Raw genomic sequence first — 16,557 nt, 5'->3', positions numbered from 1 at the left:
TCTTGAAATGGAAACTAATTAAAACAAACGAAATGAGCAAATGTTCCCTCATTTCTTTCTGGATTACCTTTTCATCCTTCTGCGTCAAAGATATTTGCATTTTTAATGTTCAGATTTCCTATCACGGCTTGTCCAAAGAAAACTCATAATTCTTATAAATTGCTTTCACAATCCCCAATTACGTTTCCTTTTGTTTCTACAGATTGTGCATGCCATAGGTCTTTCTTTTAGGCAAGTTTTTTTTTTTTTAAAGCTCGTTATGGTCAAGACACATTCTACAGAATGAGACCCACTTTTGAATTAGATGCAAATTAACTTTTTGGTAGCACTAACAATGTGAAATTAATCATTCCCGTCTGTTCAATACTTGGATATACTGTGGTATTTTAATCAACCATAAATATAGCATATCGCAAGTTGCTTGCATGTGTATTCCTTGTGGTATGCCAAAGAAAACTCCAGAATTTTGTCAGTGGTGAAATACTAATTGTTGCCTTCACAACCCTTCTGTAATGTTTGCAGTGGGCTCCCGCATTCAAGAACTGCTAGAACTAGGAGTGCCACCAAATTTAATCCCAGCTGGAGTTTGAGTTGGATTCTTGGGTTCCTCTTGCAGTCAGCAATAGCATGTGAGACAAGTTCTGGGGTGATCCAGGCTCTGAAATGTTCTTGGTGCTCATCCCATGGCCTCTGCCACCCTTAAGGGTTGATGATCTCCTTGACCCATTGATGAGCTGGATCTCTCCATACTTGTGAGGCTGTTCTGAATGCCGCTTTGTATTGATTGGGTGGGAGGCTGCAATGCATTTGCTCCATGTTTCTTTTGCTCTCAGATGTTGGGTTGCTGCTGTTTGGCTCTAGGAAGAGAGTGGCTAGAATTTTGCAGAACTGTGCAGAAGAACTATAAAGATTAAATCATTCACGCAGCACCTAAATTATGAGACCAGTCTAGGGACTTCCCATTCATTATCCTTTTGCTGGATAAGCGAGTCGTTTCCAGATGCTCTGGATGATCTCAATGAGCCGAGTCAATAAAAGGGCAGGGGGAACAGGGGGAATTTCTGACTACCCTCTTTCCTAGAGGCCCCAGCTGTATTGCTGAAGAAGTCTTCCTTGCCTGCCAGCCAATTTGTCAGAGTCATCATGCAGGTTGTAGGGACTGTGGATATAGGAGGAGCCCTATGTCTTGTCTTTATGGGTTGTCATCCTTGTTAAGGAGTCAGTAGACACATAGTATGTGAAACAAATGTTATTTGGGTCAGCCAGTGCTTAGAATACAGAGTGAAAGTTTTCAAGTCTTTTTCAATGAGGGGTGGGGGTGCTGGGAAGGTGAAACAATGCTGCTAAGCCAGGGCACAATGTTTTTACATTGGGCTGCCTTCACGGTGCTGAGTTGCTGCCACTCCGTTGCCAAACCCTGTGGTATCGCTGATGGATCTTGATGGAGGGAGGCAGCATGGGCTTTCCAGTGGCCATTAGGGTCGCTGGGCCTGCCCCCTCCCCCAGCTTCCTGGGACCAATCCAAGGTCTCCTTCTGCCCAGGAATTCTGCCAGTGCAGTGCCAGAATGAGGACAGACAGTGGAAAAGCTGTGTTGATCTCGCTTCAGCAGGAAAAGTTGGGGTATGCCCCTGAATATTTTCCTGCGCATCTTCGTCTTGCGCTGTCTCTGAATTGGTGACTGCATCATAGAACCGATGCAGCGCCGGTTCGGAGCCACCACGGGGAAAAGACGCCATTTAGACAGCCCCCAGCACTCACATATCTGTTACTGGGGGAAGCAAAATGAAGTCAACAGCTCATACGAACTGCTTTGCCCAGATCCATCTAGCCCAGTATTCTGTTTCCACTAGTAGACAGCAAGTTGCCTCTAGGTACTCATAAACAGGGCATGAGTATCTTCTGTTTTTAAGAGGTGTACAACCTCTCCACACAGAGGTTGTATTTAGTTATCCATTGTCATGGCTAGTATCTGCTAGGAGAGCTATCCTCCATGAATATGTCTATTCAAACTTTTTTAAAAAAGTTGTCTAAACTAGTAGTCATCAGAACATCCTGCCAATGATACACTGTGTGAAGAAGTACTACATTGATCGCATCCCATAGCTTGTATGGAGATAGCAGGGTAGGGAACCTGGTGCGCTTCAGATGTTTCAGCCTGCAACTCCCATTATCTCTGACCCTTGGTCATGCTAGTTGGGGTGATGGGAGTTTTAGTCCAAAACATCTGGAAGGTGCCAGGGTTCATACCCTGTACTATAATCTGCTTCATCAGATGACCCAAGATTTCCCTCTACCGATCCTCTTCATAATGTTTACAAGTCACAAAGAGTCGGAAGCGACTGAACGAATAAACAACAACAAACCCTATCATACCTCCCCAGATTTTATTTATTGCATTTTTATACAGCAAAGTTAAATTTATAGACTGTTAAAATGCTGAGAGAATAAAAAGGTCTTCACCTGGCATCTGAAAGAATATAGTGTAGATGCCAGGCGAACCTCCTTAGGGAGCTTATTCCACAGCCAGGGTGCCACAGCAGAGAAGGCCCTCCTCCTGGTCGCCACCTGCCTCACTTCCTTTGGCAGGGGCTCACGGAGAAGGACCCCTAAGGATGACCTTAGAGTCCGGGCAGGTACATATGGGAGGAGGCGTTCCTTCAGATAGCCTGCCTTCCCCCCTTTTTTCTTTCTTACTTTAAACTGAAACCCCTAGGCATTTTAGCCTTCTCTCATAAGGAACACTCTCAAGACCTCTGTTTGTTTTAGTGTTACCCTTTTCTGTACCTTTTCCAGACTATTTTAGCCTTTTCAATAATAGGTAACTAGAGCATATATACTAGAGCAAGTATATACATGTAATAATAAAATAAATTGCTGATAAATGCATGTTCCCTTTGGAAATATAGGTTCGATGTCAAGTCATCTCTCTCTCTCTCTCTCTCTCTCTCTCTCATTACTTGGGCTTTCAGTTGTTGTGTGTTACCCTCAGTATTGTATTGCCTGTGCTACTCTGTGTCTTGTATACATTAATGAGCCCACTTCCAACAATGCATGCCATTGATGTATGGCCTTCTGATGTACTTTAACAGGAGTTAGAGAAAGAGCGAACTGATCTTATGGAAGATGTGACTGCTAACAAGAGGAAGATGAAAGAACTGGAAGATAACTTGCTGTATCGACTGACAAGCACACAAGGCTCTCTGGTGGAAGATGAGAGTCTCATCATTGTACTTAGCAACACAAAGAAGACAGCAGAAGAGGTGACACAGAAGTTGCAAATTTCTGCTGAAACTGAAATACAGATTAATTCAGCCAGGGAAGAATACAGACCAGGTGAGTTGACTACCCCTAGTGATGGTGACCCAAACATCTTAAGTCACTGATCAGAACTGTGGCTGGAGCTGAGAGAGCAGAATTAAATTGTGAAAACATGAATCAAAGGGATTATACAACTAATACAAAGCTGAGGTTTTCTTTGACTATAGCATCACTAGCCTATGGAACATTGACAGGTCTATAGGAATTTCCAGACAACGATGTTCAAATGATCACCAATACTAAATTGAAACAATGCATCTTGGTTCAATTTTGCTTTGTCCATATGATCAATCAGTATAGTCACTGCATCCTCTTCTCCCCATCAGTTTACAATTTTCATCTTTCAGTTGGGCTTTCTCTTAAAAACATGTTTGTGTCCTGTGCTATTTCCCCCGCTCTTCCTGTTTTAATCTATACATATGAAACTTAGGTCTCTCTCTCTCTCTCTTTTGAGATTTCTGCTACGGTACATCAGTAATTGATGCACACACCCAATCTGCTCCAGAAATAATTTGCCCAAACCAGATTATTTTGTTGAGTGTCTAGCAACCATTCTGAAAATAACCTGAACTTCAAATTGGTTCTGGAATGGATCAGGCCTCCAGATCCTGGAAAGTAATAATGAGATTGGTGGGTGCTAGTGCCTGAGATCCCACTGAATAAATTCCTAAGAGACCTCCCTTTCTTAAATTTACTGAGGAAGTGGGGAGGGGTAGTGAGTGAGGGCTCCTGGGAATGGCTGCAGGCTGAAATGGATTTCAAACTTGACCCAGGTCTGAGTCAACTCACAAATAGATCCATAGCTGTAGATTTTACTGTCATGCATCCACATTTCTGTGGTTTCCTGTATTGGTGGGATTCCACCTATGGAGCAGCAGCAACAACAACTAAATTCAGTCTGGAGTTCAGACTGCAGTTTTCAAGTACATAGATACATTTATTATTGTAGCCAAGTAACCAGAAAAAGGAAAAAGACCTGGGCCCTTTCTACACCTAAGGGTTATCCAAGGAAACTGGAGGGATCGTCCCTGCTTGCTCCCGGGATCCCCTGTGCGTCATTTGGATGCACAGGAACAATCTAGGGATGATCCGGGGGGAAATGGCAAGTGTAGAAATGCGCCTGGTCTCCCCTTTCCCCCCTCTAGCCCCAAATATAAATAGGCAGTAATGTTTATTGCAGAAAACACTCTCCAGCTGTTTATTATGAGAAACATACTTATTGTCCGTATGAGATCTTGCAGTGACTGTTTCGAGAGGGTGCTTTTGTTCTGCAGCCTTTATTGATCAAATTCAACCTTCTTTTCTTCAGTTGCAACAAGAGGCAGCATTCTCTATTTCCTGATAACCGAGATGAGTATGGTCAACGTCATGTATCAAACTTCACTTCGACAGTTCTTGGGCCTGTTTGATCTTTCGCTTGCCAGGTAACTGCACATCTAAACACATCTAAACACATCTTAACAAGATGGACAAACAATTTCCGAGGCACTAAAGTGGTTCGATAGAGCCATTGTGGTTCAGAATCCATAAAGTAATCTGTTTTATTCCACAGTTCTCAGGTCAAACAGGTTCTGCTTGTTTTCGAAGCATTACAAGCCCCATCCGTTATCAATAACTGTGATCAATAACAGCTCTTGTATCATATCTTATGGTCTGCAAAATCTCCAGACTAGTCGGTTTGTCTGAATGCATGTTTCCCTCCGTGCTCCTCTTTGCCACTCACTGAATGAGCAAGGCAGCCTAACGCTTCCATCATCATCATCATCAACAACATCATCACCATCCACTTATAAAGCACCTACAATTTTCTAACTGCTGCATAGACAGTGGAAGACAAGGCTCCCAATCTAATAGACACACTATACAAAAGGAAAAGTAGACAAAAGTATTGGAGCAGAAGCTCCTTCTCTAGCTGATGGATGGAGGTCAGGTTGGTCTCTGTTCTAGTTGGTTTTCTTTCAGGCAAAGCAAACTCCCTGCATCTGCTCCTTCTCTGGCTGATGGATAGGGCTAGGGTGGTCTTCCCCTTGCCTTGTTGTTCTTCCTAGGAGGCAGGGGGGTGTAGCCTCTCAAGGGCCCACAGAACAAGGCCTGAGCGGGCTGTCCTTCAGCACTGCAGACTCAGGGAAATATAGTAGCACATGGCACGATCCTTTCTTGACCGAATTCCCATCAACTTCTCATTTCAAGAACATTTCTGATGACCCCTGCTAAGCTTCACCACCCACACACTCCAGAGAGCTTTTCTTCCAGTGTTTGTCTCCTAACTATCGGGAGCTGGAAAAACAGAGAGAGGGAGATCAGCAGCATAATGAAAGGAAACAAAAACCCTACATCAAATTCTAAAATCCTCTTAGGCTGTGTACTCATGCAGCAAGCATCAGGTTGTATTCAAAGGCTTGTGAGCTTTCGTTCTTTAAGATGGCAAAAACACTTCCTGCGGCATCCAGAGAGATTGGGAGGCACTGGTTAGCTGGAAACAATTTATCCTTGACCGGCAAAGGATACTGTTCTTCTTCCTTCTGTATAATTGTGTATGTGAATGGCAGAAAGGAATAATCACTTTCGTCTTCATACGCACAACGATGTGTGTTTCGAACCTGTTGCCTACTCTACCTTGGGGTGGGTGTGTGTTTCCAGTTGAGTTGGAAGGATCCAATGGTGGAGGAGAATGTTTCAATTTACCTTATAGCAGAGAACCCATGTTTGGCTCAGCAGTGCCCAACAATTCAGTAGCAAGGGAAATTGGGAAACAGGCCAAGGTTTCAGATGATAATTCTGTTTTATACTAACGGGAACTTTCACTATAATTGTCAATGAATTATACAGTCGGTCTCTGGATTGCGTATGGCTATGTATGTGTATATTATATTGTTTGTTCCACAGGTAGTGGTAGCACATTGGAAGCTTCCTTACAGCGAGTCAAACCATTGGTCCACGGAGCCAGGCATTGACCACTCTTATTAGCAGTGGCTTTCCAAATCCTCAGATACACTGGAGATGCAGGGGATTGAAGCTGAGACCACTCAGTTATTTCTACAGACAGACCCTCCTTGCCACGGAAAAATGTTGGTTTACGTGGCTTGTAATTTCCCTAAAAGAAATAGCCTACCTTTTATTTTTTTTTTGCAGAGATGTGTGCTATTCTGTAGAATTCTGTCTTCAGAACCTTCTCACCTGTGCCACGTTTTACAAAAACAATAAGCATTCAGAGAGGACACGTAGGGGTTAAGATCAAAGGAATAAACTACATCAAGCCAAAGTACTGTGTGTGTCAGTCCCTCAACGGTGTGTCTTAACTCCCAGCAATTCCGAGTGGTCTGGCCTAGTAAGAGAGCTCTGTCAGGTCATATCAGCGCAACGGTATTCAGCATCTTGTTGATTTGGTCTCTTTTACCTTATTTGCTTTCGTGGTAGCTCAGGATTGTGAAGTGCAGCTTTGAAAATGCTTTCTCCTTTTCAGGAAAGCTTTCTAAAACCTTTACCCCCAAAGGCACCAGATTAAACTTTAATCTCTCCCCGCTACTTTTCCCACCTCTTTTTTTTTTTGAATAGGTCTGTCAAGAGCCCTATTACAAGCAAGAGAATAGCAAATATCATTGAGCATATGACTTATGAAGTGTACAAGTACGCGGCTAGAGGGCTGTATGAAGAGCACAAATTCCTGTTCACGCTGCTGCTTACCTTGAAGATTGACTTGCAGCGGGGCAGAGTCAAGCACGAGGAGTTCCTAACCCTGATTAAAGGTCAGCCATAGTGCAGACAACGCACAGCTGATATGCTTAGAATCTCAGTCCTATGTAATAGGAGTGTTGCAGGCACCCAACTGGATCTGAGAGTCTGATGGATTCCCCCACATCCACCACCCCCGGACCCGGTCGGGCGCCCGCGTCGCATTTGTGGGTCCGCGCTTCAAACACCCACACGGCTTGACAAGCACCCAGCTGCCGTCCACCCTCGTCTGGAACCTCCGTTGTGTACAACAGTGGGAGGCTCTAGAAATTATGTATTTTTCCCTGTCACATAAATGGGGCCTTTATGGCCACCATTTACACAAAGGAGAAAATGCATAATTTCCGGAGCCTCCATTGTTGTGCGCAATGGAGGCTCCAGAATGAGGGCGGATGTGCTCGTGACAGCGTTGGATGCTCCCGCAACGCCCGCACGGGGCAGATGATAGAAGCAGGGCGGCAAGTGTCCAACAAATCGGACGTGGGTGAGTCCATTCACCCCAACTGTAATACCCTTTCTGTTGTGGCACCCCGATCGTGGAATGAGCTCCCCAGAAAGGCTCGCCTGGCACCTCTGTTGTGATGGTTTTGGTGCTAGGTGAAGACCTTATTTTTCAGGTATTTTAGTCTTTCAGCTTTTGTTGTCTTTAAAGATGTGACTGTATTTCACACCTTTGCACTGATACTGTGTTTTGTTTTTTTGTTTTTCATTTCAGTTTTATACTGTGTCTTTAAACTTTAATGTTATGTTTTATCGGGTTATGTTTTATGGCTTTCACTGTTGTGAACCACCCAGAGAGCTTTGGCTATTGGGCGGTATGGAAATGTAAGAAATACGTAACTAAAATAAAAAAAATATGCAGACGTTAGCATTCTATATGCAATTGGGTCCTGAAGCAAGACCTCCCGTCCAGTCCCACCCCTATTGGATGTGCATTGGACATGTCTGCGAGTATATGTAAGCCTCGTCTGCAGAACTCGCACATCTCAATTTTGCGGTGTAGACTTTTAGGCGAATGTGAAGTCCAACACTTGACTAGCAGGTGGGCCGGTTGGCAGCATAATCCCAACACCCTCCTACCCCCATGAATACAGCTTAACTACCTAACCATTATTATTATTATTTTAAAAGAAAAGCTTTAGCAGTTCTTTTCAACCAGTTTTTGTTATAACTAGCTTCATCCCACCTACCTGCTTCCTTCGGATTATCCCCGTAGCGCTAAGCTTTCACGGTTGTTGTTGTTTTTGCTACCGGGCAACAGCGATCCTTTGCATACCAGGAAGTGAGTTTAAGGGGGGAAATGTAAAAAATCATTAAAAAAATCAATGGATGACCCCAATTCAATTCAAATTTGATATGTTTAAAGCTCTCCCTAATATCTATGAATCTGCCAATTTTGGTGTCTTTATCTTTAAAGCTTACGCAGATGTAAGCATTTGTTTAAAATCCTGCTCCTGTGCCCCAGCGGCGGCTTGGAAGATACGCTCAAAATGTAGGGGCTAAATAGGGCGAATCTTTTTGCTTTGAAGCACAATTAAGGCAGGATGCATGGGAGTTCTTCACAATCAAAGCAGATTATAAGGTGGAAAACTTCTGAGTCCTTTGCATGCAATTTGCAGTGATTGCACAGTATAACGCTGGTGTGCTAAAGCTCAACATCTTTTTCTAGGTGGTGCTTCTTTGGATCTGAAAGCTTGTCCCCCTAAGCCAGCCAAATGGATCCTGGATATGACTTGGCTAAACTTGGTGGAGCTCAGTAAACTGAGACAATTCTCTGATGTTCTTGACCAAGTAGGTACCTGACAGGAGTCAAGGATGACATGCTTTGGCATATTTAGTTCTCATGATTTGATTCTATTGATGCTTTCACGCCACTCGCTTTTTGCACTTTAAGGCAATTGCTGATGTGAACCTGCCTCAAAACGTATTCTCTGCCTGACTGGAAAGTACAGGGCAAGCCAGTTGGAAGGCTGAAATCTTCATGCTGAACAGATATTTCAGAAGCAACGTTTCTGTTTCTGGTGTAAACCATGTTCTAATGGGGAGGAGTTTCACAATTGTGGGACATGCAAAAACAAGAGGGAAGTGATTATCAAAGTGCCTAAAATATTTATTTTGCCCAATGTATTTCAGAAATAATTTCTAGGGATGTGCTCCGCTTCTAATCGGACCGGCGAATTAGAAGCGGAGCGGGGGGCTTCGCCTGCCCTTAAGGCGGAGGCGAAGAGGATTGGGGGGCCTTCGCCTCGATCCGGAGCTCCGCCGGAAAGGTAAGTGGGGTTTACCGGGCCCTGCCGCTGTTGCTGTCACCCATGTGGCAACAGTGGCAGGGCCCGGTAACCCCCTCCTGCCCTCCTCTCTCTCACCTGCCTCCGTCCGCGGTACGTGCGGCATCTTCAACCAGACTTCCTCGTTGAACCGCGGGCTCAATTGAAGACACCGACGGACCGCGGATGGAGGCAGGTAAGGCCCCCTCCCCCTTGGTCCCTTACTGGGCTCTGCCGCCAACGCTGCACGGGCGGCGATGGCGGCAGGGCCCGGTAAACCTCCCGCCCTCCTCTCTCGGCCTTAACTGGCGCCACTCCCCTTCACTGCGGAGCTCCGATTTGGAGCCGGAGCTCCGCGGTGAAGAGGAGCGGAGTATGGGCGGAATGGCGCGGAGTGGAGCAGGCCGATCTGAAATTTTTGGATCGGCCCGCGGGGCGGAGCGGGGGTCCGTGCACACCCCTAATAATTTCTTCTTCAGGAGCTTCTAAAAAACACAAAATGTAAATAAAAATAATTGCTTACATTTAAAACCTTTTAAAAATGATAAAAGATTGCAACAAATATTTTCTGTAACACAACCAACTATAGACTTATCATTGATAAATATAATATTTATAATACCTATTAAAATGTCCCAGAACTGTCCCACAATATTATAGCCTTAATATTGTGTCCACCGACTTCTTTGAAAAGAGATGCTCAATTTTGCTTTAACCTCGTGGCTTCATAGTAGTGGACCTACTTGCATATTTCTCAGAGTCAAACGAACTGAAATCTGCTGTCCTATCTAATAAATCATACGCAATGGGTAGTATCCAATGCTGCCACTGCACTTGGGGGAATTACAGATAGTGCAATGGGAAGCTAGTGCTGGCTAGCACAACCCAGGAAACTAGCCAAAATGATTGCTTCCAGAATGGGATGTCAGGGGAGCTCCTAGAAAAGTTTCCTGGCTAGTTTCTTGGGTTACGCTACCAAGCACTAGCTTCTTCTGCTAGTGATGATTCCTGCTAGCACGCTGTGTTTAACACTGGCTGATTGTCAGCATTGGATGCTGCCCAAACTCAGGAAACTTGGGCCTTAGCTAGACCAGAGGTTATCCCGGGCTGATACCCGGGATTGCGCCTGTGCGTCCAGATCATGCACAGGGTATCCCGGGCTCAGGCAGGGATCAATCCTCCCTTGCCCCGGGATAATGGGCATCACTTTTGACCCGGTATTTCCCGCGGTCTCGGGCTCAGCCCATGTAAGTGGTTTTTCCAGGCTCCGTGTGTGATTACTCGTGAGGAGTCGGGAGCTGCACATGGGGTGCAGTGCTCCACAGGAGCACTGTGCCCGTCGGGGGCAGGGTGGGGGGATCGGGGGCAGGGAAACCTTTTTTTTAAAAAAACGTACTTGCGCGCACAAGCATTCATGCGCATCTGACCCATGAAAATAAAAAAATGGCGGGCGCCTGATGTCTAGCCTACGGCGAGATCCTGCGATAGTTACATCGCAGGATCTCCCCTCCTCTCGCCTGGATTTTCGTTTAGGTCTAGCAAAGGCCTTGGTTTCACTTTACCCAGAAAGAGAGGCAACTTTTGTTTTTTAAAAAAATACTTTTGTCTTCCCTCAAATATTCAGCAATGAGCCTTTCTTCTCCTTCCTTTATTGAAACTAACTGAAAGATAGGGAGAAGCGTAGCCGGTTCTTATAGTCCTCACTTGGCTACAGGTGTGCAAGGATGGCGCCATTTCCTACAGGGGAGAGTTCTTTCCATCATGATTTGTGCTGCCTTATTTACTCATGAGTAATCCCCTGAAAACTGCCAACATTGGCAAGTATTTCAAATCCTCATTGAGATCTTTCGGGATAAGAATTCTGAGTTTCAAAATCTAAAGCCTCTTCTTTCTGAGGAGAAGCTTTGCATGTGGCTTTTGCTCTTTTTCTATTACCCAAAAGGACAACTCCTCAGTGCTGCAGGCAATGATTTACTAAAGGGACTCCTGATCTTTTGCTTCGTATATTGCTGAAGTGTTCACTCATATGCTTCTTCAGCAGTTTTTGAGTCTGACCTACATATATATTCTTTCTATTTTTGTGGCAGCCACAAAAAGGCCTCATTTCCAGATCCCAAGGCACAGGGACAAATATATGGGAGAAGACATCCTTAAAATATCCCAGGCTCAGACTGTAAAGGTCTTTAAAGGTTAAAGCAGTTTCTTGGGTTTAGCTCAGAAATTAACTGGTAATCACTGAAACTCTTGCAGTGTTGATGCAGTGACTTGCCCTCGATAAACACCAACTATCACATTTTGGACCAACTGAAATTTCCTAGCTGTCTTCAAGGGCAAAAAGTGCGTTACAGTAATCAATTTGAAAGGTTATGGAGGCATGAAAAACAGTAGCAACATCCTTCTTTTTTCATAAAGGGACACAGTGGCCCACTATTAAGTTTCATGGAACTATAAAGTCTTGTCATCTATGGAATGTAATAAATATCTCCCCCATTGCAGATTTCACGAACAGAAAAACAGTGGAAAATTTGGTTTGATAAGGAGAAACCTGAGGAAGAACTTGTTCCCAGTGGCTATGATGAAGCTCTGGACTGCTTCAGACGTCTCCTCCTCATAAGGTCTTGGTGTCCTGATAGAACTATAGCTCAGGTAGGCAAGTACGTTTGACAAGGATGTGAATGAAGTGCCACCAGATGACAGATCTAGTCTAAAATTTGGATGCTCTGTATGAAACCTTCCAGTAGGAGGATGGTGAGAGTTTAGCTTCATCAATAAAGCAATTGGAGGTATTTTGAGCCTAGAAAGTCAAGCCAATTAATCCATCCATCCAGTACTTAATCCATGTTACCTTGATTTATTGTTGGAATATACTTGCTAAGATGTCTAATACGTAAAATAGAATTATTGGCTGGATTCATTCCATCTTAGTGTTTTGAAGGACACTAATTCCATTTGTTCAATTGCACTAATATGAGAATCCTGTTAAGTGAAGAGATGACTTCATGCCCAAATCCTGCCTTTTCCCCATATACAACAGGAATCTTGGCTATTCCCACCATTCCAAACCTGACTTTTTCCATGAGCAAAGGAACCATTTGGTTCACTTGGATCCTTGCAAAAAACTTGTGTTATTGGGTGTCTTAAAAATATAATAAATAAAATAAAGCAGATGTGGGTGGGACATGAATTGACGGACTTCCCTTTTTTCGGAGGGAGTGAGAAGGATTTGTACTGGCCTGCTGGGATCTTGTTTCTTTGTCCTTTCTAATGAGTAGTAGCAGAATATATTCTTGCCTCCCACTATTGCTTTTAGAGTGCTGTGCAGCACCTGGAGCAAACGATATTCAGCATAGCCATAAAATTATTAAAGATCGATTACAGGAATTTTATGCGAAGTTGGACATGGATGCAATTAGAACATCGAGATTCTCTTCTAGCTTCCCTTGTCTAGAACTTGTTCATCAAGAAGAAAAATATCTCTCAGAAATCATGTCCCCTTTGTTACATAAAGCTGTTATTGATTTGCATTTCCAGACAATGAAAACAAATTTTAGAGATGGGACACATAAGAACATCCCCAGAGAGCAACGTGTATGCATCTGTGGAAGTCAGGAGGTGGAGGATACGATACATTATGTTTTACACTGTAAACTTTATAGAAGTCCTAGAGATAAATGTCTAAAGAGACACCTAGAAGCAGTAGCCAATCTTAATGATATGGATAAAATTATAAATCTACTTACAAACACATTGAAACCCATTTTATTAAATATAGCTAGGTTTGCAGTTAAAGCAGCTCAGCTTAGAACCGCAATAGGCGACAATGACCCGGCTCAGGATGGGCCGCTATAAATTTTATCTTGATGTATTAGCGGAACTGCAATTAATATATCTTATTGTGACTAAACTATGATAATGTTCTGTTATATATTGTACCGTGTCTTTTGTTGATGCTGTGGTGGATGATATTGGCTAAAACCTATTTTGGTTGCATAATAAAGACTATCACCTGGAGTGGTTGAGGCAGGGAAAGAGAAACCATATTTATTGTCAGGATTTTAAAAGCCGCCTCCCTTCATTTTCATGAAGAACATGAATTTGGGAAAGGGTTGGAACTATTGTTAGGTAGATTGATACTTGTTTTTCTAGCCCAATAATTGTTTATCCTAAAAAAAAAAAGCTTCTCCCCCAATGCCTCTGCATTGGTGAGCATCTTTTTCTCTCACTAGGCTCGGAAGTACATCACGGATACCATGGGGGAAAAATATGCAGAAGGGGTCATCCTAGATTTGGAGAAGATTTGGGAGGAATCTGATCCACGCACACCTCTCACCTGCTTCCTTTCCATGGGCTCTGATCCTACTGATTCCATCATTGCTTTGGGGAAAAGATTGAAGATTGAGACACGTTACGTCTCCATGGGCCAAGGGCAAGAGGTCCACGCACGCAAACTTCTGCAGCAAACTATGGCACACGTAAGACAGAATCTGAATTCTCTTTTAGTGGAAGTCAATCTATGAATTTTTCAGGACATTATCAGTCATCAAGATAGGTTAGGCTACACACGAGCATAGCGTAATTGGTTGCTGAACTGTGCATGACAACTTCCTTCTTTTCTTCCTAAAAGGCTAATTATTATTATTATTGCTAATCAGCAGCATACTAATGCTGGAAAAATGGGTGACCGCGATCAGCAGTTCCACATATCCTTGTCTGGTAACCATTAGTAAGTGTGTTTAGAATTGTGTCCTAAAATATGTGGCATGATGCTATCTTGCTGTGAGTTTCCATAATTCCAAAATGGTCCACCAATGAGGGGGGCAGTGGAGGGACAAATAGATGTTACAGGAGGGAGAGAGAAAAAAATGATGTGGGCTTCTTGCTTTTAGCACACACTTTCTGTAATGTCTAATTTCAGCCTACGGCTGAATCCACAGGCATGATTTACAATGATTGTAATGATAATGGAAACGCACGCGCGCACGCACACACACACACACACACACACACACACACACACACACATATATATATATATATATATATATATATATATATATATATAAAACTAGCTTTCTGTGTGTAGCTGAGGAAGAGGAGAGATGTTTTAACAGTATTAGGAAATAGTGGGACTAGAATGTGTATTGTTCGTACTACTGGTTGGGGTGACATGGCTTTGTGCTATGCATATGTCACACTGATTAGTCAGCTGGTTAGCATTCTAAGTATACAATTATTTTTTTCATCTAAAAGTCTTTTGTTTGAAATAATTTCAGCCAAATTCTGATTCCTCACCCTCACAATAAGACTAATCCAACAATGTATCCTTTCCAGGATGGCATCCAGAGTGTGTGGCTTTGAATGTCCACCCAAACTGGGGAGAAGGAAATTTGAGTCTGATCCTGTGTGGCCCCCTTCTAAAACCCTTTGGAGATGACAAGAAACATATTACACATCAGTACACAACATGTTCATGCCGTAATAATAATTTGGATTGTGTTGATTTCCCTTCCTAGGGTGGATGGGCACTTTTGCAGAACTGCCACCTAGGGCTTGACTTTATGGATGAGTTGATGGACACCATTGTGGAAACAGAGATTGTTCATGAGGCTTTCCGCTTGTGGATGACGACAGAAGTCCACAAGCACTTTCCCATAACACTTTTACAGATGTCTGTTAAATTCACCAATGAGCCTCCTCAAGGACTCAAAGCTGGCTTAAAGAGGACGTATGGAGGTAAGTGACTTCCTCCTTTCACCTTCTTCGTAGGTATTTCATAGAAATTCCAGTGTACAGTCACATACTTTAAATCCAGGAGAATTTAGTGGGACAAAACTATGCCTAAATTTCTCTGGAGCTTTTTAGCAGTGTCTTGAGTGGTCAAATCGTACTGGGCATTCTAATTTGTGCAAGTACTGAAATGTAAATGCTGCCCTAATGAATGGTTCTGAGCATGCCTATAAATAGATTGCTAGACAATAATGTTGTAATTGTTTATTTTTTCTCTATTTATTATTATTACATTTCTATACCGTCCCATAGCCAAAGTTCTCTGGGTGGTTTAAAAAGATTGGATTAAAAAGACTGAACATTAAAAATCAATATGCAAAATTTAAAAACATAAGCAGTTAACGTTTAAAACTATTTATTACATTAGCCAATCAAATTAGCCAATCAAAAATCACTAGCCCCATATTTCATAGAAATTTGCATTTCTTACTTTATCTTACTGGGAAAACATTGCAGATGATAGCCAGCATGGTAACTTTTACTACTCATGATTTCTTTATGAATGTTCTTTTTATGTGTGTGGTGGATTTATGGAATTAGGACTGCTACTTTTCTATGTCCACCCCCCCTCCAAACTTAAATAGGTGTATTTGAAAGACTAGCATCTAGGGCTCATTTTTTGTTGTTGGTTTTAAACTCTCTGTCCCAAGAACCTAACTAACAAGCACAGCAATGTAACACGGTATTATTTTTGTGCACATTCTTGTGATATGAAAGTATATGAAGAAATGGCTATGGGATAGGAAAAATGTAGCTTTAGAAAGGAAAAGACAAGTACCTTCCATATGGGACTCTTTAAGGAGGTTTCTAAAGCTCCTGATTTATGATGCTATCAAACCATGTCTTTGTAACAGGTGTGAGTCAGGATCTCTTGGATATCAGCAACATGGTACAGTGGAAGCCAATGCTGTATGCTGTCGCTTTCCTACACTCCACAGTCCAGGAAAGGAGAAAATTTGGACCTCTGGGATGGAACATTCCTTATGAATTCAATCAAGCTGATTTCAATGCCACAGTACAGTTTGTTCAGAACCATTTGGATGACATGGACATCAAAAAGGTACTTGGCATCCCTTTGCTGAAAGAAAATGTCTTACTTTAGTGACTGGATTGTTTCAACAAATATCTTCTTTCTGTAACTCTGCATATAAGTCAGTTAGCATTTTAAGCCAAAGGTGCATCAAGTTTGTCAGGTTAGGAGTGACGAAGGGATGGGAAGCTTTTCACAACACCCACCACCTCTATTGTATTCTTCAACTTCTTTGATAGTCATTAGAGTAAAGGGGGAGGGGAAAAGAGACTAATAGGCAGAGGCTGCAGGATGGTGAAGGGATTGGGGAGGGGAGTCAGCTCTATAATGGGTTAAATTTTATTTATTTATTTATTTATTTATTTATTACACTTATATACCGCCCCCATAGCCAGAGCTCTCTGGGCGGTTTACAGAAATT

General features: G+C 42.9%; 1 protein-coding gene across 1 annotated transcript in view; it reads left to right on the top strand.

Annotated features, from left to right (window-relative positions):
- The window catches only part of DNAH5 (dynein axonemal heavy chain 5), a 190,999-nt gene that overhangs the window by 163,399 nt on the left and 11,043 nt on the right, over positions 1-16,557 (top strand). Inside the window, exons 67-74 of the mRNA XM_063130232.1 lie at positions 3,092-3,335; positions 4,630-4,744; positions 6,876-7,066; positions 8,722-8,843; positions 11,816-11,965; positions 13,546-13,791; positions 14,833-15,052; positions 15,961-16,166. Of these exons, the coding sequence (XP_062986302.1) occupies positions 3,092-3,335; positions 4,630-4,744; positions 6,876-7,066; positions 8,722-8,843; positions 11,816-11,965; positions 13,546-13,791; positions 14,833-15,052; positions 15,961-16,166 (1,494 nt within the window). The remainder of the gene's footprint in view (positions 1-3,091; positions 3,336-4,629; positions 4,745-6,875; positions 7,067-8,721; positions 8,844-11,815; positions 11,966-13,545; positions 13,792-14,832; positions 15,053-15,960; positions 16,167-16,557) is intronic.

The sequence above is a fragment of the Elgaria multicarinata genome, chromosome 7 (assembly GCF_023053635.1).
Source record: "Elgaria multicarinata webbii isolate HBS135686 ecotype San Diego chromosome 7, rElgMul1.1.pri, whole genome shotgun sequence".
NCBI classification, from domain to species: domain Eukaryota; kingdom Metazoa; phylum Chordata; class Lepidosauria; order Squamata; family Anguidae; genus Elgaria; species Elgaria multicarinata.
This window is presented reverse-complemented; position numbering and strand designations above follow the sequence as displayed.